Below are 27,991 nucleotides of genomic sequence, written 5' to 3' on the forward strand. Positions count from 1 at the left end.
AATGTTAATAGCTAAACTATCCTCTTTGTAGCTTAGTTGACATGTAGGATATAAGTTACTGCTTTGGGTGCTACACTCTCCATATGCATACAATGCTAGCTTGTTAGTGTCATTTCATGTGGCCTGTTGAAGTTAAGCTAATGGTGTCCATTGTGGAGGACTGATGAAGATCTTCATCCTCTAGCCTACCGTGGAAGTACCCCCTTGGGAAGGTTTATTGGAGTAAGGGGTGGTATGCGTGTGTGTCTTTTTTCCTCCTCCGGTTTTAACACATTTAGCCTTACATATTCTTTCTTTCTTGCCCACCATGGGTACCATTCTGTCCCACTTTTCAGATTCAACAGTTCCACTGCAAGGTCACTTCTTTTACCTGTACACTTAACCTGTTATCACAGGAGAGCCTGAGAGGTATCAACACTTAAGTAACTTCCATACAAAGTGTTTTAATATGCTAGCACCAAAACAAAATTTACATTTTTCTGTTTTATTTTCAAATTCATTACTTCTACAAATATTATAAAAACGTATATTTGTGTGTGCAGGTAGGGGTGTGTGTGCGTGCGTGTGTGTGTGTGTGTGTGTGTTTTTTTTTTTTTTTTTTTTGTTTCCCCCATCTCCTTCTAAACCACTGAGCTGATTTCAACCAAACTTGGTACATATATCCCTTACAGTCAGGCAACCACCTCTGTGGCAGTAAGAACTATCTATCTTTCAGAAGATATGACATCATAAACACCAAGATGCAAGAAAAAATGCTGCAGTGTGCATGAAGTTGTAATCTATTTATTCTTTACTACTGAGACACTCCTACTGTCATCTTCAGGAAATCCGTGACACCTGGCAGTACTTTTCACAGATTTCAACTGTGAAGTGCAAATGGCTGTAGGTAAAGACAATAGCTGTGTGTAGAGCAACGAAGAGACATTGCCACAGAGATGTTTACAAAATCGATTTGTAGACACATGATGCAGCTGCAATTATGCATTTGTACATTATGCACATTTCTCTGTATGACAGCCTCATAATTTCAATGGTGTTTTTGTGAATACATGGAAATAAATTTTTTTCTACCTTAAGCTACAAACAGAGTTCGTTTTTTTGATTTCGTTTCTAATAGAAAATTGGCAAAATGAATATCCAGCAATGTAGGGTTTGTCAGCTGGTGTGTGTGTGTGTGTGTGTGTGTGTGTGTGTGTGTTGTGGGGTTTAGAGCTTTGTAGCTCCAAAAGGAGTGGGGATACAGGCAAAAACATGGTTTTTCCCAAGTCCTGAGCATACAGGCTGTCCTACATGACAGGTGTGTTATGTTGGAGCAAGATCAATCTACCTTTGTGGCCTGCTTTGCAGGGCAGCCAACAGATCATGGTCAGGGGTAAAAGTTGGTTGGTTGGTTTGGGGGATTAAAGGGACCAGACTGCTATGGTCATTGGTCCCTTGTTCCAAAATGGCAAAAACCCACACAGAATAAAAAGGAACAATGACAAAGACGACAGACAACAGAGGACAAGAGGACGGAGACAGAGACCAGACAAAAGGAAGTAAAAATCACACAGAATGTGACAGTGGTTGGCCGACCACAGAGACATACAAAGAAAAAGCGAACCACTGAGAAACACATTAAAAACTCAGTCTAAAACCATAGGCTAAATGCCAGACTCAACACAAAAAAGGACAAACACTTAAATTAAGTGATAAAAGCCCCCTGCCCGAATAAAACGGAAAACTAAGCCTGTCATGGCAGTGTCATCTGTTAAAAGGGCAGGAAGCATATCAGCCAGTGCAAATGTCTGCCTGACCACAGCTAAAAGGGGACAGGCCAACAAAATGTGGGCCACTGTCAAAGCTGCCCCGCGGCGACATAGAGGAGGGTCCTCCCGACGCAGAAAATAACTGTTCGTCAGCCGGGTGTAGCCAATGCGGAGCCGACAAAGGACAACTGAGTCCCTGCGAGTGGCTCGCATGGATGACCGCCACACAGTCGTCGGTCTCCTTGATAGCATGGAGTTTATTGGGAGTGGTCAGATTGCGCCATTCAGCGTCCCATAGCGCAAAAACTTTGCGGCGTAAGAAGGCTTGCAAATCAGTCTCCGGGAGGCCAATGTCCAGAGATGGTTTACTGGTGGCCTCTTTTGCCAGGCTGTCAACATTTTCATTGCCAGGTATCCCAACATAGCCTGGGGTCACACAAAGACCACAGAGTGGCCACAACGGGCAAGAGCATGGAGGGACTCCTGGACAGCCATCACCAGACGAGAGGGGAAACACTGGTCGATAACTCGTAAACTGCTCAGGGAGATGCTACAGATAACGAAGGACTCACCTGAGCAGGAGCGGATATACTCTAGGGCAGGAAAGATGGCGACCAGCTCAGAAGTGAAAATGCTGCAGCCAGCCAGCAAGGATCATTGTTTGTAATGGTCCCCTAGAGTTAGAGCATAACCGACACGACCAGCAAGCATTGAACCGTCAGTGTAAAACACGCCAGAGCCCTGATACATGGCTAGGATGGAATAAAAGTGGCGGTGGAAGGCTTCCAGAGGGACTGAGTCCTTCGGGCCCTGTGCCAATTCGAGCCGAATGCAAGGGCGAGGCACACACCACGAGGGTGTACGCAGAGGGGCCCGGAAAGGAAGTGGAAGAGGGAAAACCCCAAGCCCGGAGAGAAGCTCTCTGATGCGGACGGCGATCATACAACCCGACCGGGGCCAACATTCTGGGAGATGGACGACTGACTGCGGGAACAGGAGACGATAATTAGGATGCCCGGGCAAGCTACAAACACGCGCAGCATAAGCCGCCAGTAATCGTTGGCGCCGTATCTGCAGTGGAGGGACACCTGCCTCCACAAGTAAGCTGTTTACAGGGCTGGTCCGGAAAGCACCAGTGGCAAGGCGTATCCCACTGTGAAGGATTGGGTCCAGCACCCGCAACGCCGAAGGGGATGCTGAACCATAAGCCAGGCTCCCATAATCCAGATGGGACTGGATTAACACCTGGTAGAGCCGTAAGAGGGTACATCGGTCGGCGCCCCAGCTGGTGTCAAGCATCGTGGAGCATTTAGATGCCGCCAACACATCTGTTTAAGCTGCCGAATATGAGGCAGCCAGGTCAACCGGGCATCAAAAACCACACCCAAAAACCTATGTGACTCCACCACAGCAAGAAGTTCGCCATCAAGATAAAGCCGCGGTTCTGGGTGAACAGTGTGTCACTGGCAGAAATGCATAACGCAGGTCTTGGCAGCCGAAAACTGGAAGCCATGCGCTATAGCCCAAGACTGCGCCTCGTGGATCTATAGTAGAGGCAGAAGTCGTCGGCATACAAGGAAGCGGAGACAGACGTTCCCACCGCCGCAGTGAGCCCATTAATTGCAATTAAAAACAGGCAGACACTTAAGACTGATCCCTGTGATACTCCGTTCTCCTGAACTTGGGAGGAACTATGGGAGGCCAGGACTTGCACGCGGAAGGTACGATGCGACAGAAAATTGCGTATGAAAATTGGCAGCGGACCCCGAAGACCCCAATCATGAAGTGTAGAGAGGATGTGACGGCGCCACGTCGTATCGTACGCCTTCCGCATGTCAAAAAAGACAGTGATGAGGTGCTGACGGCGGGCAAAGGCCGTACGGATGGCGGACTCCAGGCTCACCAGATTGTCGGTGGAAGAGCAGCCTTTACGGAACCCACCTTGAGATGGAGCCAAGAGGCCCCGAGACTCGAGTACCCAACTCAATCGCCGGCTCACCATCCGTTCGAGCAACTTGCAAAGAACATTGGTGAGGCTAATGGGGCGGTAGCTGTCCACCTCCAAAGAGTTCTTGCCAGGTTTCAAAACGGGGATGACAATGCTTTCCCACCATTGCGACGGAAACTCACCCTTGACCCAGAGACAGTTGTAAAGGTCAAGGAGGCGTCGCTGGCAGTCCACTGAAAGGTGTTTCAGCATCTGACAGTGGATGCTATCTGGCCCAGGAGCAGTATCAGGGCAAGCGGCTAGGGCACTGTGAAATTCCCACTCACTGAATAGAACATTGTAGGAGTCAGGATGGTGGGTGCGAAATGAAAGGCTCCGACATTCCATCCGCTCTTTAATGGAGCAGAACTCAGAGCAAAATGCTCTGCCAAGAGGTTGGCAATTACGTCGAAGTCAGTATAAACTGCTCCATTCAGTGAGAGCGCAGGGACACTGACAGGGGTCCGATAGCCATAGAGGCGTCGAATCTTGGCCCAGACCTGCGATGGAGAGACATGGAGGCCAATGGTGGACACATACCGCTCCCAGCACTCCTGCTTGTGTTGGCGAATGATGCGGCGAGCCCGCGCACGGAGCCGTTTAAAGGCGACGAGGGTTTCTAAAGATGGATGCCGCTTGTGACGCTGGAGCGCCCGCTGGCGATCTTTAATTGCCTCGGCAATCGCAGGCGACCACCAAGGCACAGTCCTCCACCGAGGGGACCCAGAAGAACGGGGAATGGCAGATTCCGCGGCAGTAACGATGCTGGTGGTGACCGAGTGAACCACCGCATCAATGGCGTCATTAGAGAGAGGATCAATAGCGGCAATGGAGGAGAACAAGTCCCAGTCAGCCTTATTCATAGCCCATCTGCTAGGGTGCCCAGAAAAGTGAAAGAAAGATCGGAAAGTGGTCACTACCACACAGGTCGTCATGCACACTCCATTGGACAGAAGGTACGAGGCTAGGGCTGCAGATCGAAAGGTCGATGGCGGATTATATGCCATGCCCCACACTGAACTGTGTGAAGGCACCATCATTTAAAATGGAAAGATCAAGCTGTGCCAATACATGCTCAACGGTGGCGCCTCGACCTGTTGCCACTGACACACCCCACAGAGGGTTATGGGCGTTGAAGTTGCCCAGTAACAAGAAAGATGGCGGCAATTGGGCTATCAGCGCAGCCAGGACATGCTGCGCGACATCACCATCCGGTGGAAGGTAAAGACTGCAGACGGTAACAGCCTGTGGCATCCACACCTGAACAGCGACAGCCTCTAAAGGTGTTTGTAGAGGGACAGACTCACTGTGAAGAGAGTGAAGGACATAGTTGCAGATGCCACCAGACACCCTTTCATAAGCTGCCTGGTTCTTATAATAACCCCGATAGCCATGGAGGGCGGGGGTTCGCATTGCTGGAAACCAAGTTTCCTGAAGAGCAATTCAGAAGAAAGGGTGAAGGCTGATAAGTTGTCAGAGCTCAGCTAGATGGTGGAAGAAACCGCTGCAGTTCCAGTGGAGGATGATATTGTCCATGGCTGAGAAAGGCATGAAGGGACTGGGAAGGCAGATTACACTGCTGGGTCACCTTCTGCCTCCGACTGAGCACCTGTGCTAGTGTTATCCGTGGTGTCTGAGAGACTGGCGAGATCGAGGTCCTCAGCGGACGCCAGGATCTCGACCTCATCCTCAGACGCAGACCTCGAAGGGTGTGGTGGGGTCGGTACCACCACAAGTTCTTTTGCCTTAGAGGTCTTTCTCTTGGACTTCTCTCGCTGAACCTTGGGTTTCACCGGTTGGGAGGGCTTCACCCATTCAGTCTCCGGGATGGAGGAGGATCGCGAAGTCCTACGACCAGCCGCTGTTGGGAACTTATGCCACTATCTGGTGTCATCCTTCCCGGTGGTGGAAGCCTGGGAAGGGAGGGACCCAAGGGACCCCTTACAAGCGAGAGTAGCTGGAGAAGTGGAACGCTTCTCTGGCTGAGAAGCGGGGACGGACGTCCCCGATGGGTGGGAGGGTGTTGCTCCTGAGGTAGGTGGCGCAGGAGCAACCGGGTGGGTAGAGCCCCCCACAGGCAAGGGGGCAGGAGGAGTTGTACTGCTCATCGATCCGGCCAGAATTCTCGAAACTGATGGGGCTAGCACAGTTGTTATAGCAGCGGCATAGGAAGATGTCATTCTCACAGGATGTAGTCGTTCATATTTCCTTTTGGCCTCAGTATAAGAGTCGGTCCAGGGTCTTATATTCCACAATTTTGCGCTCTTTCTGGAAGATTCTGCAGTCTGGTGAACAAGGTGAATGATGTTCTCCGCAGTTGACACAGATGGGAGGCGGGGCACATGGAGTATTGGGATGTGATGGGCATCCGCAATCTCGACATGTCAGGCTGGAAGAGCAGTGGGAAGACATATGGCCGAACTTCCAGCACTTAAAGCACCGCATCGGGGGAGGGATATAGGGCTTGACGTCACATCGGTAGACCATCACCTTGACCTTTTTCGGTAACGTATCACCCTCGAAGGCCAAGATGAAGGCACCGGTAGCAATCTGATTTTCCTTCGGACCCCGATGAACACGCCAGACGAAATGTACACCTCGGCGGTCTAAATTGGCGCGCAGCTCGTCATCAGACTGCAAAAGAAGATCCCTATGGTAAATAACTCCCTGGACCATATTTAAACTCTTATGGGGTGTGATCATAACGGCAACATCCCCCAACTTGTCACAAGCAAGTAACTGTCGTGACTGGGCAGAGGATGCCGTTTGTATCAGTACTGACCCAGAGCGCATTTTGGACAAGCCCTCCACCACTCCAAACTTGTCCTCTAAATGCTCGACGAAGAACTGAGGCTTTGTGGATAGAAAAGACTCCCCATCAGCTCTCGTACAAACTAAGAACGGGTCGAATAACTGTTATTGCCATCCTGAGACTTACGCTCCTCCCACGGTGTGACCAGGGAGGGGAACGTTTTCGGTTCGTACTTCTGAGCATTAAATTGAGCCCGAGAACGCTTAGAGACTGCTGGCGGCTGGCCACCAGCAAGAGATGATGTACCACGCTTCATTGCGGGTCATCCGCCCTGATGCCACCTACTCCGACCAAGGGCCCTCCCCACGGGCGCCACCCAGCCTCGGCAAGGGCCACCTGGCAGGATGGCCATTGCCGGGAGTCCTGATATCCCAGGAGGATGGGCATCTACTCCTTGGCATACGTGGGGAGTTAATGGCGCAGGCATCAGTAGAGCAATCCCCGTGTTGTCAGGGGGGCTACAACCAACAGGGTACATGGCGGCCCCACCACAACGGACTGGCTACCGTGTTGGATCTTAAGTGCTAAAATGTCCAAGGTCATCGTCTCAGCAAAAAGCAACACTGCACGGTGCATAGTTGTAATTGCACCTAGGAACGTATACTCCACCAAGAGGTGGAAAACGAACAGGGAGCATTGCGACGACGAGAAAGCCGGCTAAAGGTCTCATTGCACGATGTACACAGTGCACCATGTAAGGCGCCCTTCCCCAATTGGCTCGCTCTTCGGAAGAATTTAGAAAGATGGAGGTCAAACCTGAGAGGGGACCATCACATAAGACCGAAACGTTTGAGACTCCTACTAGTCGCCTCTTACGAGAGGCAGGAATACCGCAGGCCTATTCTAACCCCCGAACCTGCAGGGGGGGGGGGGGGGGGGGGCGAGATCAGGGGTAAAAAACAGTTTTCAAGAATCTGAACTGGAGGCTCCCCTGCATGACAGACATGTCTTGCTAGACTAGTATTGGCCTACTTTGTCAACATGCTTTGCAGGGAGGCTGTACACCAAGGGCAAATAAATTAGTTTTGAGGCCTTGATGTGTAGCCTGCCCTGCATGACAGGCATGTTGTCAGAGAGAGGGGGAGGAGGATATGGTCAGACAGAGCAGGTGGAGGAAATGGACAAAGAGAGGGGTAAATGGCGATGAAGAGATGGAATCAGTAGGAAGAAGTATAGAGATAGAAATAGTATGATTAGGTGGACAGATAGGGGAGGAAGACGTGAACACAGAGAGGTGAAGAAGATGACAAATGTTGAACATGCTATGTCACCAGATGACGTACCTTCTCGCAAGAGCAGTGGTTGGGCTTTTCAATCCTACACTAACCAGGAGGGAGCAGTGCTACGCATTGCCACACAACAGTGCAAAATTTTGAACACCTTTTGTAAACGTGATCTGTTGTAAATGTAAAAATTACTGCCGTCACTGCACCAAACAAAAGCTGTTCTTACTTTGTGTTTTTTCCCTTTAGTCCCTATCTTTTTTGTTTACACATATTATTTAGTAAAGAAAAGTAGCTCATTTACGGGTAACAACGAAATTCGGATGCTCATACCCATTTACTTCTGATGCAATACAGTAGTTTTTTGTTGTACTGTACTTCGCAATAAGCCAGATGAGACAAAGAGACTAGCAAATTAAATAATATATCTTACCTCAATGTACATAAACACATAACTGTCTAATGCAATGAAAAAGATACTGCCTTCCAGATGCAAGACTTAACAAACCCCAAGCCCCATGTGCTCTGGAGCCACACAGACATGAATACTTCACTTGGGTTGGGATAATCAGGTGTGACAGACCGATAGGCTCAACTGCTTCATGTGTGGTGACTTATGTCATCTGGCAATATCACGTGCTCAGCATGTCATCCACTTTTGGGGTATTTTCTGACATTTGCAGCCTCATTTGTCTTTATGTTAAATTATTTGTCTCAGCATCAAATACGTTACTTTGGAGGTTTTTAAATGTTAATAAGAACCCCCTTGTGTGTGTGTGTGTGTGTGTGTGTGTGTGTGTGTGTGTGTGTTTGCAAAAAATGGTTTCAATGTACAGAAATATTGTTATAGTTACTGATATCAATATAATAGAGGGAAACATTCCACATGGGAAAAATATATGTAAAAACAAAGATGATGTGACTTACCGAACGAAAGCGCTGGCAGGTCGATAGACACACAAACAAACACAAACACACACACAAAATTCAAGCTTTCGCAACAAACTGTTGCCTCATCAGGAAAGAGGGAAGGAGAGGGAAAGACGAAAGGATATGGGTTTTAGGGGAGAGGGTAAGGAGTCATTCCAATCCCGGGAGCGGAAAGACTTACCTTAGGGGGAAAAAAGGACGGGTATACACTCGCACACACACACATATCCATCCACACATATACAGACACAAGCAGACATCTCACAAGCAGACAGATGTCTGCTTGTGTCTGTATATGTGTGGATGGATATGTGTGTGTGTGCGAGTGTATACCCGTCCTTTTTTCCCCCTAAGGTAAGTCTTTCTGCTCCCGGGATTGGAATGACTCCTTACCCTCTCCCCTAAAACCCATATCCTTTCGTCTTTCCCTCTCCTTCCCTCTTTCCTGATGAGGCAACAGTTTGTTGCGAAAGCTTGAATTTTGTGTGTGTGTTTGTGTTTGTTTGTGTGTCTATCGACCTGCCAGCGCTTTCGTTCGGTAAGTAACATCATCTTTGTTTTTACGAAATATTGTTATATTATGAGAACTAATGTAATTAACAGTCTTTTTAGACATATATGATAATAATGATAAATTATGATACAGGAAGTATATACTTACCTGATGTAATTTCAACTTGTTGCTTTTAAGAAGCAAATCAAAATAACAAGGATTTTTAAAGAGGAAATACAAATACGAATTATGTTGAAACGAAAAAAAGTTTAATTTCTATTATACTACTTCATTACACTATTTAAGGAATAGACCTAGTAACATGCTTACTCATTTATAGGGAGCAGCATATGTGAGTTTATAGAATTTTGCATGGTTAAATTGGGGATCTTTCCCTCAAGAGCAAGAGATGTGAAGTTTTCTGTACTATGGTCATCATATATAAATGAGTAATTGTGTAGCCTATTAATGATAGGTTAAATGGGAACATTCAAACATTGCACAAGTCCACCTCTTTTTAATATATTATCGGTTGGTAAAAATATTTGTGTGTATTGTTTTGTTATCCGTTTGACCTACTCCTTGCGCAGCATGTAGCATTTGGAGCTCTACAATAGATGCAAGTATTTCACAGAGCTTCCAACACTAGATGGATGCTGAGGGGCACCTCTGAATAGGCAGCATCAAGATTTTCCAATGAAGTACATCCAACAACAGAATTATAAAAATATGTTCTATAAAATATCTGTAAGTCATTTAGTCTTCTCGAGATACCCACGATGAAAGTTCATTTGTACAAATTCATACAATATGTGTTAACAGCTGTGTAAATCAGCTGAAAGTTATTTCGAATGCAAGAGAGTACAATTAATAACTGCTATATGAAAACTAAAGTTACTTCAAGAGTATTTTGTGACTCTGCCACCCCAAATGCTCTCTATTTGCGATTGAAAAATCAATGTCAGTACCAGTAACAATATTACGATAGTGAGTACCGTATCACATTATTCTCATGAACTGCTGCGTAACTTAGTAAGATATTACAGCTGCAATCTACCCAGGCAGCATCAGGCTTAAGAAAAGATGTCAGATAACTTACCAATAATAAAAGTAAGGCAAAATGAAATAAAAAGTTAGAAGAAATCAAAATGGAGACAAAAATGAAATTTTGGCAAATGGTCTTACTGAAACAAGACAATGGACACTGCACTGCACAATGATTATTGCAGATGGCCACCTGCTTGGTCATGCACATTCGTGCCAGTCATCCATTCTAGTTTTGCATATGATGACTTTATTAACAAATAGTTCTGTTCAAAATATACAGGGTCTTACAAAAAGGCATGGCCAAACTTTCAGGAAACATTCCTCACACACAAAGAAAGAAAATATGGTATGTGGACATGTCTCCGGAAACGCTTACTTTCCATGTTAGTGCTCATTTTATTACTTCTGTTGAAATCACATTAATCATGGAATGGAAACACACAGCAACAGAACGTACCAGCGTGACTTCAAACACTTTGTTACAGGAAATGTTCAAAATGTCCTCCGTTAGCGAGGATACATGCATCCACCCTCCATCGCATGGAATCCCTGATGCGCTGATGCAGCCCTGGAGAATGGCATATTGTATCACAGCCGTCCACAATACGAGCACGAAGAGTCTCTACATTTGGTACCGGGGTTGCGTAGACAAGAGCTTTCAAGTGGCCCCATAAATGAAAGTCAAGAGGGTTGAGGTCAGGAGAGCGTGGAGGCCATGGAATTGGTCCGCCTCTACCAATCCATTGGTCACCGAATCTGTTGTTGAGAAGCGTACGAACACTTCGACTGAAATGTGCAGGAGCTCCATAGTGCATGAACCACATGTTGTGTCGTATCTGTAAAGGCACATGTTCTAGCAGAACAGGTAGAGTATCCCGTATGAAATCATGGTAACGTGCTCCACTGAGCGTAGGTGGAAGAACATGGGGCCCAACCAAGACATCACCAACAATGCCTGCCCAAACGTTCACAGAAAATATGTGTTGATAATGTGATTACACAATTGCGTGCGGATTCTCGTCAGCCCACACATGTTGAGTGTGAAAATTTACAATTTGATCACGTTGGAATGAAGCCTCATCCGTAAAGAGAACATTTGCACTGAAATGAGGATTGACACATTGTTGGATGAACCATTCGCAAAAGTGTACCCGTGGAGGCCAATCAGCTGCTGACAGTGCCTGCACACGCTGTACATGGTATGGAAACAACTGGTTCTCCCGTAGCACTCTCCATACAGTGACGTGGTCAACGTTACCTTGTACAGTAGCAACTTCTCTGACGCTGACGTTAGGGTTATCGTCAACTGCACGAAGAATTGCCTCATCCATTGCAGGTGTCCTCATCGTTCTAGGTCTTCCCCAGTCGCGAGTCATAGGCTGGAATGTTCTGTGCTCCATAAGACGCCGATCAATTGCTTCGAACGTCTTCCTGTCGGGACACCTTCGTTCTGAAAATCTGTCTTGATACAAACGTACCGCGCCACAGCTATTGCCCCGTGCTAATCCATACATCAAAAGGGCATCTGCCAACTCCGCATTTGTAAACATTGCACTGACTGCAAAACCACGTTCGTGATGAACACTAACCTGTTGATGCTACGTACTGATGTGCTTGAGGCTAGTACTGTAGAGCAATGAGTCGCATGTCAACACAAGCACTGAAGTCAACATTACCTTCCTTCAATTGGGCCAACTGGCAGTGAATCGAGGAAGTACAGTACATACTGATGAAACTAAAATGAGCTCTAACATGGAAATTAAGCATTTCCGGACACATGTCCACATAACATCTTTTCTTTATTTGTGTGTGAGGAATGTTTCCTGAAAGTTTGGCCGTACCTTTTTGTAACACCCTGTATACCTAACATTAATGAACACTTACCAATTCAGTCAAGCATCCAGAACCTGTGGTGTTCTCACAAAGTAAACATACAGGTAAAGGCTGTGACTGAAACAGCAGTATTACCTGGTTGCTGGGGCTGCATGGCAAGAGAAAACTGTGTAGGTGGCGGGTGATGCTGTATTGTCTGGGGAACACTATGTGTAACTCCTACATCTCCATCAACTTCCATTCCACTGCCTGTGGCTATAACACCAGCTGAGTATTCATCTTTCACAAGCCGACTAGGGCCTGACTGCAGAGAAAGTCCAGAAAGATCTGAAACAATGGCAGATTCATTCAAAGTCAACAAATTACAGAACCATAAATTAATAAATAAAATTATATCATTAATCCAGTAATGTCAATTTTCTATAAAATCTACACTATATGGGAATCAACTCTGCCACACAGTCAGTGGTAGGAACTACTAGCTGACATATTACACCTGTACACCTCCTCTGCCCCTTTATATCCTCGTTACAATAGCTTGTGAACAGTTACCAGAATCAACAGGGATGTTGACATAAAGTGAAACTTGCCACAATGACTGCTACTGTATCAACACCAAATAGGAATAATTGTTTCATGCAGTAGACTTATTGCAGATGTGAGATAATGTACAGCTGAGCATGCTGCAAATTTGTGCTAATTTCTAGGCTATATCAAATATAGTAGAAAAATAACTGTGTTTACTTTTCCACACCTCTTTCAATTTGCAAGAAGATTCACCAACTAGTCTCACACTGTAAAGCACAGAGTGCTTGTTCTTATTTCATCCTGGACTTTCCATTGTTTGACTGTAAACTGTATGATATATTTCATGCTTTCCCTTGAATACATATTGTGTTATACAGAGGCTAGGTTAGGTTAATGTAGCTCTGGAAGTAATTGGTGTTGCATGGGATCTGTAGCAGGTTGGGGTTTTCAGTAGATTCATGAGGTGTTCTGGAGCGAACTGTCTATGAGTGGTAATTGTCCGGGTTTGAGTCCAAGTAAGGCATGCCGGTTACACATTTTGTATACAATAAAAAAACATTTAAGATAATTACAGAAAAATAAATGAAATATTGTACTTTTTAATATATAATCTTCACCTTACATGGCACATTATGCAATGCTACAAATTAAATTAGTGACATAACTAGACTACAACCAGCATAAATTGTGTATTCTGGTGAACTTTATATACAAATACACTCTACAAACAAAAAGCAATCTGTAATGGAAATATAAAACAAATATAGAGGCCACAAAAATGGAAACAAGCTGAATGACAACATTTTCCATAACATTTGCATTAATATTGGGAAAGTTAACTTTAAAATTAATCAATTCTATTTCCTTGTCTATACTCAAGCAGGCAAAATTCCTGCTCCATGAAAACATCAAGTGACACTGAATTATTACTTTTAAGGAAGAAACAAACCTATTCCCGGAGAAACAACTCTCTCATAGTGGTATGGATTAACACAGACAGAATCACACTTCAGGTCAAATGCAAACTGGCAGAACTTCACATGTTTCAGCTCATTCTTGTGCAAATCTGGCCATCGCCAAATTCGTGCATAAATGACATGAGGGAATCCTTTTCTACCAGCAACCTGAAAGGAGATGAAAATAACTTACAAATATTGAAGACACTAGATACAGAATTTACTATATCAAACTGTTTCTTGGATGCATGATTATTTTCTCATAGTTATTTTAATAATCTCATTACACTTCTGTCCCACAAGAGTCCATAAAAATATTTTCATTGGAGGGGGTCGGGAAAGAGAGACAAGATTCTAAAATTTTCATTTTTTATTTAACAGAGCAGTGAGATTGGAGATACATAATGAATCAACATCTCAATTTTAAATGAGGTACACAAAACTTATGTCTCAAAGAATTCAGTCACCAATTTCATATTTTTTGTAAGGAGATTACTATTGCATATAATGGTACACATCTCAGCAGCATACAGGTATAATAATTATATCTTCATGTAATTAAATCCAACAAGATTATTCATGAGTTGAGAAAGAAAACTAGAAAACATTCAGAAAGAATATTTTTGTTAATATACCAATGTCGTTAGGTTCACCCTGGAAAAAAAAATTGAGATGGAAAATGTCAGAGCAAATGGCAATCGTGCAGGACATCAATAAAAATATGAAGTAATATAATGTCACTGATTAGTCCTAAAAAGTGGAGAAACAGGTAATACTCTTAAAAAATCACTTATTTCACTTTAATGTCATCCACATGATGCTTCAGAAATAGATAGAAGGTGTCCAGGAAGTAATGAATATTAATGTGCTACAGAACATAGAAAATTTATTGAAAATGTAATCTCTCTCTCTCTCTCTCTTTTTATTTTACAAACACATTAAGTAACTTCTTCCAGTTATTTATGAAGAACTGTATTCTCTATATGACCACTCAACACCGCATGGCAACAAGCACTGCGTTCACTGAAGTTCTCGATGACACGTTCACAAACATCTGATACTATGCCGTTAATAACCCTTTTTATTTCATCCTTCAATTGGTGTATTGTTTGTGCTTCGTTCACATACACTTTTGATTTCACAAATCTCCACAAAAAAAAAAAGGGTCACAAGGCATAAGATCATGTGATCTGGCAGGCCATTCCTGGTTGCCACACAAAGTGATAATTTTTTGAAGAATTTTTTCATTCAGCAGAGCAATTACTTCATGGGATGTGTGACATGTTGCACCATCTTACTGAAACTAAAAACCATCATTTTCATCAATAAGTGGGAAAAACCAATCATAAAGCATGTTTTTGTAACCATCGTTGTTCACGGTGACGTGAGCTACCATTGAACAAACTGATGTCTCTTTCCATGATCTGCAGGTTTCAACTCTTGTGTAAGTTGAATCTTGTGCTCATACAGTTTCAGACCTTTTGAAAGGATTTCATGCAGTGAACTTGGTGATAAATTTAATTTCTGGGCTCATCAGCTAACCAATTTTCTGAGGCTTATGATCACACTGTCATGCACTACAGCAATGTTTTCTTGTTTTCGAAGGGAACCGGTCGTCCTTTATTCTTAACATTTGAAATAGAACTTGTGGTCTCAAACTTCTAGATCAACTTCTGAACTAATGATTTGGTTGCAGCAGCATTACTTCTGAGTGTCACATCAATTCGTGAATGGTTGGCATGGGACTTGCACTGTTTTGTAGTAACTTTTTATCAGTTGGATATGTTGCTCTGTTGTCAACTGCTCCATGGCAAAAATAAACATCAAACAACAACGGTCACCACACAAAAGCTATCAGGCTACTAATGGGAAGGATCACAGATAACAAACATGAACATGATTATTATTATTATTCTTTTCTTTCTCAGACATTATGTCTGGTTAAAAATGGAAAGTGACGCTGATCTTGATCAAGCGTGACTTCCTTTTAACTGTACGGTATATGTTACATTGCATTTAGGAACTTTCAGGTAATTGAACAAGTATCAATAATTACAGATTTCTGTAGTTGTATATATAAGTTTGGATGCAGCTGTATTGCGTTGATGTACTGGTGGATATTGTGTGGTATGACTCCTGTAGTTGACAGTGTAATCGGTATAATGTCAACTTTATCCTGATTACACATGTCCTTGACTTCCTCAGCCAGTTGGATGTATTTTTCAATTTTTTCTCCTGTTTTCTTCTGTATATTTGTTGTATTTGGGTATGGATATTTCGATTAGTTGTGTTAATTTCTTCTTTTTATTGGTGAGTATGATGTTGGGTTTCTTATGTGGTGTTGTTTTATCTGTTATAATGGTTCTGTTCCAGTATAATTTGTATTCATCATTCTCCAGTACATTTTATGGTGCATACTTGTATGTGGTGACGTGTTGTTTTATTAGTTTATGTTGTATGGCAAGTTGTTGATGTATTATTTTTGATTCATCGTCATGTCTTCTGGGGTATTCTGTATTTGCTAGTATTGTACATCCGCTTGTTATGTGATCTACTGTTTCTATTTGTTGTTTGCAAAGTCTGCATTTATCTGTTGCAGTATTGGGATCTTTAATAATATGCTTACTGTAATATCTGGTGTTTATTGTTTGATCCTGTATTGCAACCATGAATCCTTCCGTCTCACTGTATATATTGCCTCTTCTTAGCCATGTGTTGGATGCGTGTTGATCTATGTGTGACTGTGTTAGACGATACGGGTGCTTGCCAAGTAGCCTTTTCTTTTTCCAATTTACTTTCTTCATATCTGTTGATGTTATGTGATCTAAAGGGTTGTAGAGGAGGTTATGAAATTGTAGTGGTGTAGCCGATGTATTTATATGAGTGATTGCTTTGTGTATTTTGCTAGTTTCTGATCGTTCTATAAAGAATTTTCTTAAATTGTCTACCTGTCCATAATGTAGGTTTTTTATGTGGATAAATCCCCTTCCTCCTTCCTTTCTGCTTAATGTGAATCTTTCTGTTGCTGAATGTATGTGATGTATTCTATATTTGTGGCACTGTGATCGTGTAAGTGTATTGAGTGCTTCTAGGTCTGTGTTACTCCATTTCACTACTCCAAATGAGTAGGTCAATATTGGTATAGCATAAGTATTTATAGCTTTTGTCTTGTTTCTTGCTGTCAATTCTGTTTTCAGTATTTTTGTTAGTCTTTGCCTATATTTTTCTTTTAGTTCCTCTTTAATATTTGTATTATCTATTCCTATTTTTTGCCTGTATCCTACATATTTATAGGCATCTGTTTTTTCCATCACTTCTATGCAGTCGCTGTGGTTATCCAATATGTAATCTTCTTGTTTAGTGTGTTTTCCCTTGACTATACTATTTTTCTTACATTTGTCTGTTCCAAATGGTTCAAATGGCTCTGAGCACTATGGGACTTAACATCTGAGGTCATCAGTCCCCTAGAACTTAGAACTAGTTAAACCTAACTAACCTAAGAACATCACACACATCCATGCCCGAGGCAGGATTCGAACCTGCGACCATAGTGGATGCGTGGTTCCAGACTGAAGCGCCTAGAACCGCTCGGCCACACCAGCCGGCTGTCTGTTCCAAAAGCCATATTTATATCATTGCTGATACTTCTGTTATCTTTAGTGATTGCTTGAGTTGTTGATTTGTTGCTGCCAGTAGTTTTAGATCATCCATGTATAGCAAATGTGTGATTTTGTGTTGGTATGTTCCAGTAATATTGTATCCATAATTTGTATTATTTAGCATGTTGGATAATGGGTTCAGAGCAAGGCAGAACCAGAAAGGGCTTAATGAGTCTCCTTGGTACATTCCATGCTTAATCTGTATTGGCTGTGATGTGATAGTATTTGAATTTGTTTGGATATTAAGTGTGGTTTTCCAATTTTTCATTACTATGTTTAGGAACTGTATCAATTTAGGATCTACTTTGTATATTTCCAATATTTGTAGTAACCATGAGTGTGGTACATTATCAAAAGCTTTTTGGTAGTCAATGTATGCGTAGTGTAGCGACCTTTGTTTAGTTTTAGCTTGGTACATCACCTCTGCATCTATTATCAGTTGCTCTTTACATCCTCGTGCTCCTTTGCAACAGCCTTTTTGCTCTTCATTTATAATTTTGTTCTGTGTTGTATGTGTCATTAATTTCTGTGTAATGACTGAGGTTAATATTTCGTATATTGTTGGTAGGCATGTTATGGGGCGATATTTAGCTGGGTTTGCTGTGTGTGCTTGATCTTTGGGTTTCAGATAAGTTATTCCATGTGTAAGTGTATCAGGGAATGTGTATGGATCTGCAATGTAACTGTTAAATAATTTATATAATAGAGGGAAACATTCCACGTGGGAAAAATATATCTAAAAACAAAAAGATGTGACTTACCAAACGAAAGCGCTGGCAGGTCGATAGACACACAAACAAACACAAACATACACACAAAATTCTAGCTTTCGCAACCAATGATTGCTTCATCAGGAAAGAGGGAAGGAGAGGGAAAGACGAAAGGATGTGGGTTTTAAGGGAGAGGGTAAGGAGTCATTCCAATCCTGGGAGCGGAAAGACGTACCTTAGGGTCCTTTTTCCCCCCTAAGGTAAGTCTTTCCGCTCCCGGGATTGGAATGACTCCTTACCCTCTCCCTTAAAACCCACATCCTTTTGTCTTTCCCTCTCCTTCCCTCTTTCCTGATGAAGCAACCATTGGTTGCGAAAGCTAGAATTTTGTGTGTATGTTTGTGTGTCTATCGACCTGCCAGCGCTTTCGTTTGGTAAGTCACATCTTCTTTGTTTTTAGATATGTTAAATAATTTAGTTAGATGTGAATGTGTTGAGGTGAACTTATTTAGCCAGAAATTTGCTATTTTATCTTTTCCAGGGGCTTTCCAATTGTGAGTAGAATTAATTGCTCGGGTGACTTCATGTTGCAAAATTATCACTTCAGGCATTTGTGTTATCATTTTGTATGTGTCTGTTTCTGCTTGTATCCACCGCGCATGCCTGTTATGTTGTACCGGGTTTGACCATATGTTGCTCCAGAAGTGTTCCATGTCTTTTATGTTTGATGGATTGTCTATTTTAATGTGTGTGTTATCTATTGTCTGGTAAAATTTCTTTTGGTTTGTGTTGAATGTTTGGTTTTGTTTCCTTCTATTTTCACTTTTTTTGTATCTTCTAAGTCATTTGGCCAATGCTTGTAATTTCTGCTTCTTTTCATCTAACTGCTCCATCGCTTCTTCTTGTGAGATTTTACCTAACCTTTTTCGTTTTTTGTCTGATATTTCATTTCTTATAAATTGTGTTAGCTGTCCGATGTCTTTTCTCAGTTTTTCTATTCTGATCTGTGGCATGTGTTGCCATGCTGGTTTTGTGGGTTTCTTCTGTGTGTTGGTTAGTTCTGCTCTCTGCCTAGTGTGTATATTTAGTGTAGTGAGTGCTCCTATATAAATCAGTAGTTGTAACTCTTCCATAGTTATATTTTCATTTATTTTGTTGTGTATGATTGTGTTGATAGTTGTTATTGTTGTTTCGACTTTTGGGTTATTTGGTGGTCTATGCAAGAATGGTCTAAGGTCTGTATTTGTGTCTTTGTATTCTATATATGTCAGCTGAAATTTTTCTTCTATATCTAACATGTGTGTCACTTCGTGTTCTATTTGTGCTTGTTCTTGTGGCTGTCTTAAGATTTCGTTTTCCTCTGATTGTTTAATTGATGCGTGTTGTTCTTTGTTTGTTTGCTCTGGGATGTTTGAGTCCATTACTGTATTTTCTTTTTCTTCTTCTGATTGCACATTATTTTGTTCTAGTATTTGTTGTACTTGTTGTTTGATGTTTTCTAATTCTGACTGGGGTATCCTGTTATTTTTTATTATTACACGGATATGATCAGTTAGTCGTTGTTCTGTTAAAAAATTTAATTCTGGGTATCTGGTAATAAATGTTGTGTATACTTGTGATCTGTATCCAGTTGTGTTTGTTCCTAAGTTTGTTGTTTGGTAATAACAGAACATGAGGTGTCGGTTAACTTCATCTGACCATCCCTCTGTCTTTGTTTTCCTTCTAGAGTGGTTGCAGGAAGCATATCCTGCAAAACACCTCTATCTGGATTTAAATCATTTTCCGTGTGGCTAGCAGTGTCGTTACCATTGTGGATGGGCATAGGGTTCAAGCGTCGTCCCCGACCATGACAGCACTTGTCCGAGGCTTCATTAGTTCTGTCCTGAACCAATTAATCACACTAAAAGGGGGGTTAGCCCTATTAGTGGTTTGTTCTTTTCGTCGCCTTTTACGACTGGCAGAATATACCGGAGGCCTATTCTTTTGCCGGGCCTCCACGGGTTTTATTATTATTATCATTATTATTATTATTATTATTATTATCATTATCATCATCATCATCATTTGGGTTGAGGGGTCACTCGACATCATGGTCATCAGCACCCTGATGAAAAGTCAGCATGCATATCTCATGGATGGGGACGAAGGCTATCCCCACCAATTTAGGGATGAGGCCTGACAATTCACAAAATTTCACCACCCTTGTAACACCGGAATTGGTATCTGCGAGGATGGTGGGCAGATCTCCAGCGAGACTGAGGGCTGCCCTAAGATCAGTATACAGAAAACTCGTAGCTACAATTATGCTGAACTGAAAGTGGCACACCACAAACTTCACAGACTGTTGAAGGGCTATGCCTGATGTGCAGTCTGGTAAGCAGAAACTCCTTCCAGCGGCGAGGCTGACATGAAGTCCGCCAAGCTTGTGTGGTCGATTTCAGCAACCGCAGTTTGTTGCATCACCTGCAACAGTCAGTCTCACACTGACACATGATGCATCTGTGAAAAAATGAGATGATGGCATGCAATGGCATGGGATATTGATGGACAGCACTATGCTAACATGCTTCCTTGGCGGCCATGGCATTGCCCTGTATCCCAATGTGGCCAGGTAACCAACAAAAGATCAACTCCTTGCCATGGTGTTGGAGCCACTGTAAGGAGTTATGGATGAGCTGAATCAGTGGGTCTACTGTATACGTTTGGTGAAGTGCTTGCAGTGCACTAACGGAGTTGGAACAGGTAAGGAAACTTGTACGGTGATGTCTGTGAACCCTCTCCAGTGCCATCAGAATGCCAAATAATTCCGCATCATAATTTGTAAATTATTTGGAAGGGCACACTTTAGAAAAACCCTATTGGGGAAAACAGCAGAACAGAGAGCATTCCCTTGCTGGGATCCATCTGTATAAACAATGATAAATCTGTGGTATTTATTTAAAATGGACGAAAACAAAGTTGTGAAAACAAAACCTGGAGTACAAGTTTTCTTGTACTGTGTCAAGCTTAAAATCACTTTGGGCCTCTGAAGATGCCAAGGCGTTCAATCCCTGGCTGTGTATTTTGATGCCAGAGAGATCCAGATCCTTGAGACAGTCTGTAGCATGTATCCCAAATGGCTTGGTCGCATGGGGCCGATTCCTAAACAGTCATTCAAAGCTGGGTTGGACCAGTGAACTAAATGTCAATGACTGAGGTGAAGCTGAGATTTTCAACACCTGCCGAGCCAAAAGGATACTTCGCCGAATCCAGAGTGGTGGTTCACCCGCCTCTGCACACAGATTCGGAACTTGGTTGGTCCAAAAGGCTCCAGTCGAAATCCCAATGCCCTCGTCGTGGAAAGCATCTAAAATCTTGAGGTAGGAAGGACGGGCCGACCTGTAGACCACACTGCCACAATCTAAGTGGAATCGAACAAATGCCCTATAAAACTGTAGGAGGTGGGACCTGTCAGCTCCCCGTGTTTTTCCGCTAAGGTATTTCAAAATATTCAACAACTGGAAGCCCTTTGTTCATAGGTCTTTCAGGTGTGGAAGCCAAGTTAATTTCGAGTCAAGTAATAAACCCAAAAAGCGCACAGTGTCTTGAAAACGTAAAATATTGTCCCCCATTGTGAGCACTGGTTGGTTAAAACTTCAACAAGCACATTAAAAATTGATACATGTAGTCTTCTAGGGCGAGAACCGAAAACCAGTTGTCCTGGCCCAGGTTTTCAGCCTCCTAAAGGTCAGCTGTAGCTGCCTCATCATTGTCGTCATAAGATAAGAGGAAGAGTAGAAGATTGCAACGTCATCCACAAATGAAGAGCACTTGACAGGTCTCCTGACTGCGGAGGAAATGCCACTGATACCGATGGCAAACAAAGTGACACTGAGGACACTGCCTGGGCGGACCCCATTCTCCTGAATGTAGCAGTCAGATATGGCATCGCCAATGTCATATTGAAAACACCGGTCTTTGAGAAAGGATTGGAAAGAAGTGGCAGGCATCCACGAAGTCCCCATTCATGAAGTTGGCGAAGGATGTTGTACCTCCTATCAGTGTAATATGCTTTTTCGAGGTCAAAAAATGCACAAACCAAATGGTTTTGGTGTAAGAAGGACTCCTGTATCGCCATCTCCAGTAGAATCTTAAGTTGTCAAAGGTGGAACGGTAGCGCCTGATACCGCACTGGGAGTGGATCAGATAACTTCGGGATTCGAGCAGCCAGCCTCACAGCACATTGTGTGCATTGAAGTCCCCCACAAGGAGGAATGGGCATGGGAATGCCCGGAAGAGTTCTGCCAGTGTGTCTGCTACCAAAGCATCATTAGGGGGCAAGTACAAAAAATACACAGTGATATTAAAGGGTGCGAGAACTTTCACAGCAATTGTTTGCATGGTCATGGTAAGAGAGACAGGAGACGAGTGGCATCTGTCATCAATGAAAACAGCCACTCCACCTTTAGCCCTATCTCCAGTAGTATTGTCCTTCCTGTCTGCATAGTAGCCCCGTAATGCAGGTATATTGGTGACTTTAAAATGTGTTTCTTGTACACAAATGCAGAACGGTTGCTCCTGGACCAGCAGCTGCTATCCTTCCAAATGTGAGTGATATCCATTCAAATTCCACTGCAACACAGAAATCCCTGTGGAAGCCGCTGGTTAGGGATGGTTGTTCTTTTCTTTCTTCCTTGGAGGTGGTGATTTACTGGGGAGGTCAGGAGGAAAATTATCAGGTTCCTTGCTCTCCGGTTGCTCCAATCGGAAGTCCATATCCTCAAGAACATAGTCCCCACCAGAAAGAGAGTGCACTCACCTGTAGCTTTCTTGGACTTATAACTACTTTTCGAAGGACAATTTTCTTTACTGAAAGAAGGAGATGCTTGCCTGGGTTATGGGGATAGCTTAGTTGACTTCTGATTTTGGGTACTGGTATGTGGCTTAGGTGGTAAGCCTATTGCTGACGGCTTCCGAATGACTTTGGTTTCAAGTGGAGCATTTCCCTCCCAGGTACATTGACAAGTGCATGTGCTCGTACTTGAATCTGTGGCCTGAGTTTGTGTGAAGGAATCACACTTAGCAATTGGCGTCTTAAGGGCTGATGCAAAAGAAGTCTTTTTACTTTCAACTCCTGAATTTTCCTTTCCTAGTTGTAAAGCTCACACTTTCTGCCCCACACTGGGTGACCCCTGGAGCAGTTTACACATTTTGGAGGAAGTGTATAAGAATTGCCTGACTTGTGAGCTGAGCCTCCAGGGTTGCCGCACATAGCCTTGCCATTACATCCCATAGTGGTATGGCCAAATCTTTGACATTTGTAGCATCACATTGGGTTAGGAACAAATGGGCGAACCTTAAGACAGATTTAGCCTGCAAGGATATGTTCAAGTAATTCTGGAATACTAAACATTAGAATAAATGTTGTCGATTTTTCCAATTTTCCATTGACTCTCCTCATAGTTCTGCACTTCCGTGACACCCATATTTTTCCATTCTTCACATAACTCCGCGGGGTCCACCTCCATTATATTTGAACACGTAACCATGCCCTTACTATAGTTATGGATGTTATGCAACTCAGCCTCGACTGTGTAGTCACCTAAGGTCTTACATCCCAGAAGCTTAGATATCTGGTCTGAATTAGCAGTTGCAACTAGAAGTGTTCCATTACAGAGTTGTTTGACACGTTTTAGAGACCCAGCAATACCTTCCAACACCCTGTGAATATAGAACGGGGAGATCTTCTCAAAGGTTCCCCCTATTCACTTGATAATAGTGAAAGTGTTATGACACACTAATGTTCTGTTACTATAATTCTGAGACTTCTTTTTGGGAGGACTAACCAACCAACCTCTCTTTGAGGAGTGGGTATAGGTACTGCATGACAGTACACCTGTCTCATCAGGAGTATTTTGATGAGACCATTCCATAGGGATCCTGTGAGACGTTAGGAAAACTATCGTCGACCCGGGCAGAGCCCTGCATGCCTGAGCAAACGTTATACAATTGGAGGGGAGGAGGGGCCCATAAGTTGCCTGCTAGAGACTGTTTTACCTCAACAGCCAATCACCCCATCAGCACATAGGACACCTTGAGGTTGAGGTTTTTCTTATAGAGGTCCAGGCAGTGAAGCCAAGACCCTGCAGTCTCTGAAGCATGCCCATAGCTTACGATGACAGAGGGCTAGTGGCGCTTACCAGTCCCCAGTTCAGGAACTGCAGGGTCGCCAAGCACATACTCAGCAAACAAATGCCAAGTCCCCAAGGGGACAAAGATGAACAAACAATGGCTGCCAAAATTTACAAACTTTGGGATGGCATATTCCTCATGCCAATGAGAAAAAGTCAGTATAAATACATGTTCATAAATCATTTGTTGTTTAGTTATAATAAACTATTATCAATGTGTCCAAGGTGAACCGCAGCAAGCAAAGTTTGTAACCAACACTTAAAACTGATTTTGTTTGTTAAATGAATGATAACATTGACACAAGGGGGTGTCAATCTGCTGATGGCAATGTGGTAGTATGGAGACATTTTTATATTTAATGTTTGTGTACATTTAAGTTTGATATATATTGAATGTTTCAAAAAGTGGAAACTGTGAGTTACCTGATGAATTTTCCAGCTAAATATTCATTTTATGAATGCATGGCCATATCAATGGCAATGGGCACAAAGCTGCATCAAAACACATTTCCAGACAGAAGACAGCCAAGCCATCCAGCCTTTGCTGATACTTATCACCACATTGCTCAGGCAGCACAGATGTTGGGTCAAGGTAAATGAAGGTTTGCAAACGCCGAACCAGAAAGGACACATCATGTCTCCTGCTGTGTGAGCTGGAATTACAGGTAACTGACACCTAGGTTCATATCTTATCCCTATATATTATACAGCTACTATCTACAAGGACTTTATTCAGAACCTTCTTCCAGAGTTGCTACAGGATGAGCTCCAGAAAAAGGGAGGAAGCCTATAGTTTCTGTATGATAAGGCTCTATCACACTTCAGTCACACTGTTCATGATGCACTGGACAATATTTCAAATGACAGATAGATAGACAGAGGAAAATAAGTTACAGGGTTAGTACATCTCACCCCCCCCCCCTCAACCCCACTCCTCTGTAGGGCTGTCTGTGAAATCAATTGGTTGATGCAGCACACATTGATAATGCAACGATGCCTCATCAGAGTATCAAGGAAGCCTTCAAAGTACTTGTCACCATTCAGATGTGTTTGAAAGTGGGCGAAAGCCAAAGATTTGACAAATCCATGTAATTGTACAGGAATGCACAGGATGTTTTTGACATTTGTTTTCGTTTTATGACTTCAGAATTTTGAGAGATGCTCCTTTATTACTTACCCAAACGAGAAGAATTTTCTTGTGTACATTTACTTGAACTTTTTCCTTGTTTCGGTGTGAGAACCCCCCCCCCCCCCTCTACTAAGTTTGTAGAAGTTTTTTGTCAGATCCTGTACTGTTGTTTATTTGTTAACAAAAAATCAAATATGATCATATTAGTGGATGTTCTGCACTATAGCAAGGCATCTATTATTTAACATTAACAAACAAACTTTAACAAAAAGATGCACCACGAAGGAGTTATGGCAATTGGTCACAAATTAATACTCATAGGGGTACTGATGGAAAATACAAAATTGTAAACTTCAGTGGTTGATGGATGAACGCTTGGCAGTGCAGTGCAATTTCACCTCGCACCTGTCAAGCGTAGTAAACAGGGGACATGACTATACAATGACATAAAGTCTTTGTGAATTTCATTCTACATACTCAGTTAGACAGTAACTACACTTCACAGACATATGAGTGAACAATTTATAGGCAAATGCCTGCATTTGAGAGAGGACATGTAGTTGGGCTCAGAGAAGCCAGTTGGAGTAATCAGTGAACTGCTCAATATTTGAATAGGAGTGATTAGAACAGAGAGATGGCAGAGCATGAGGACCGAGCAATCGTCAGACAGGCACCCAGATCCTCAGTTTCATCATCATCACTGATCTCATGTGCAACTAGTGCTTCAGTGACCACGAGCACCATTAATATGCTGCTCACAGAAAGAGGGCTGAGCTCAATGTGCCCCTTGGGCCGACTATCATTGACCTCTGTAAACTGACAAGACCATTTGCAGTTGTGCTGGGCACATTCAGCCTGGAATCTGATTGAATGGAATAGACTTGTCATCAGTGATGAGCCCCCCTTCAAATTGAGCCCCAATTACCAGCAAAGACATTTCTGGAGACACCCCAGGCAGCGGTAGGATACCAATCAGACTATGAGCAGTCATACGAGTGATGGTCTGGGATGACATTTCATTTCATGGCAGGACACGTTTGATGGTCATCTGCGGTACCCTTACAGCACAGCCGTACATCGATGGTATTCTCCACCCCATTTTGTTGCCCTCCATGGCAAGCCGTCCTGGGCTTACGTTTCAGCAAGATAATATCTACCTGCACACAATGAGAATTTCTACTGCTTGTTTTCGTGCTTTCCAAACCCTAACCTGACCAGCAAGGTCACCAGATCTCACCACAATTTAGGATGTTTGGAGCATTATGAGCAGGGGCCTCCAATCAGCTACAGCTTTTGATGATATTACATGTCATTTGGACAGAATTTGTCATGATATCGCTCAGGAGGGCAAAGTGCATCTCTATCAATCAATCCCAAGCCGAATAATTGTTGTATAGGGACTAGAAGGGGACCAACGCATTACTGATTTGCAAAACTCTTTCTCTTGAATAAATCATTCATTTTTCTGAAATTGTAATTATTTGTTTGTCAATACACATACATCACATCTACTGATTTCCATCCCATTTGGATAATCCCTTCAAGGTGCAACTTTTTTTTATATTAGAGTGTGGCTACAATTGAACAGATATATGTTGAAAGCTACAAGTTTTGGATTGACAGGCAAAGTGTAATCCATGTCCAGAATGCATCTAAATTAATGTGCAAACATCTTAGAATATTATTTAAATTGTCTGGTAGAATCAACTCTTAACAGTCTAGGATTATACTAAGACATCTCTCATATCCACAGTGTCATTGTTGTTTGACCATAACAGTGGGTTGCTAGTATAGACTGCACACTCCAATTGTAGAAGGGAATCAGCCATGCCCTATCAAAAGGAACCATCCTGGCTTTGCATTGGTCACTTTAGGGAAATCATGGAAAGCCTAAATCTGGACGACTGGGCAGGGATTTCAAATGCCCTTCTCCTACATGCGAGTCCAGTGTGCTACTTGATGTACCATGTTGCTACATAACTACATTGTCGAGTTAGAGTATGTGTCAATTCCTGTATGTGGTTCTTCCCTCAACTCTTTTAAGCTGCCGACACCCCCCCCCCCCCCCCAGGTTCTTTTTTTTCTTTTCTTTTTTCTTTTTCCTCCTTTTTTTCTGACTGATGCATTTGAGTCCACAAGTGAAGCCCAGTAAAGCCCACCTACTCTATCGTGTCTGATGTTCAAAGGAGAGCTAAGTACAATCGCTCTGCTAGATGATTAAACTGAATGTAGTCTCAGTGAGCTACTACACATCCAGGATTTGAACAGACAAATGATATAATGTGGTGAATAAGTTGGTCAATGGGGGAGGAGCTGTCCAAATGGGAAGTGCATGCAGATGTTACACCACGTATACAACACAGTGTGAGGGTGAAGGAGGAGAGGAGTGTATAGGTAACTGTTGATTGATTCCGTACACTTGGCTGTTGAACCAGTAAACTGTTGCAACTCAATCAAGCCGTGAAATTGTTAGTAAGTCAAAGGACAAGGGTTATTTACTGTGAACAGCATGACCCATCAAACTTATGTTGTGTAGTGATTATTTCTTATCGTGCATGACCATGTAATGCTACAATAAGTTAAACATGCAGTTTTGCAGACTTACAGACATCAGTTGCTGGGAATGCATGAGATACTAAAACGAATAAGAAATCTGTACTTCAGAGTTCAGTAGTGAGTGGGTGTCCTTTCTGGTCCACCCACCCTTGGACACATCTATGGCCCTAGCAGCATAAGGGACACAGTGATTGCAATAGAATATTTAAT

At 42.9% G+C, this 27,991-nt stretch overlaps 1 protein-coding gene across 3 annotated transcripts in view; it reads right to left on the reverse strand.

Annotated features, from left to right (window-relative positions):
* LOC126259659 (mothers against decapentaplegic homolog 4) overlaps positions 1–27,991 on the reverse strand; it is a 171,667-nt gene that overhangs the window by 122,897 nt on the left and 20,779 nt on the right. For all 3 annotated transcript variants that reach the window (XM_049956594.1, XM_049956591.1, XM_049956592.1), the window contains exons 4-5: positions 13,551–13,725; positions 12,209–12,400 (exon numbers count right to left, since the gene is read on the reverse strand). In XM_049956594.1, the coding sequence (XP_049812551.1) occupies positions 12,209–12,400; positions 13,551–13,725 (367 nt within the window). The remainder of the gene's footprint in view (positions 1–12,208; positions 12,401–13,550; positions 13,726–27,991) is intronic.

Source organism: Schistocerca nitens, chromosome 5, assembly GCF_023898315.1.
Source record: "Schistocerca nitens isolate TAMUIC-IGC-003100 chromosome 5, iqSchNite1.1, whole genome shotgun sequence".
Lineage (NCBI taxonomy): Eukaryota > Metazoa > Arthropoda > Insecta > Orthoptera > Acrididae > Schistocerca > Schistocerca nitens.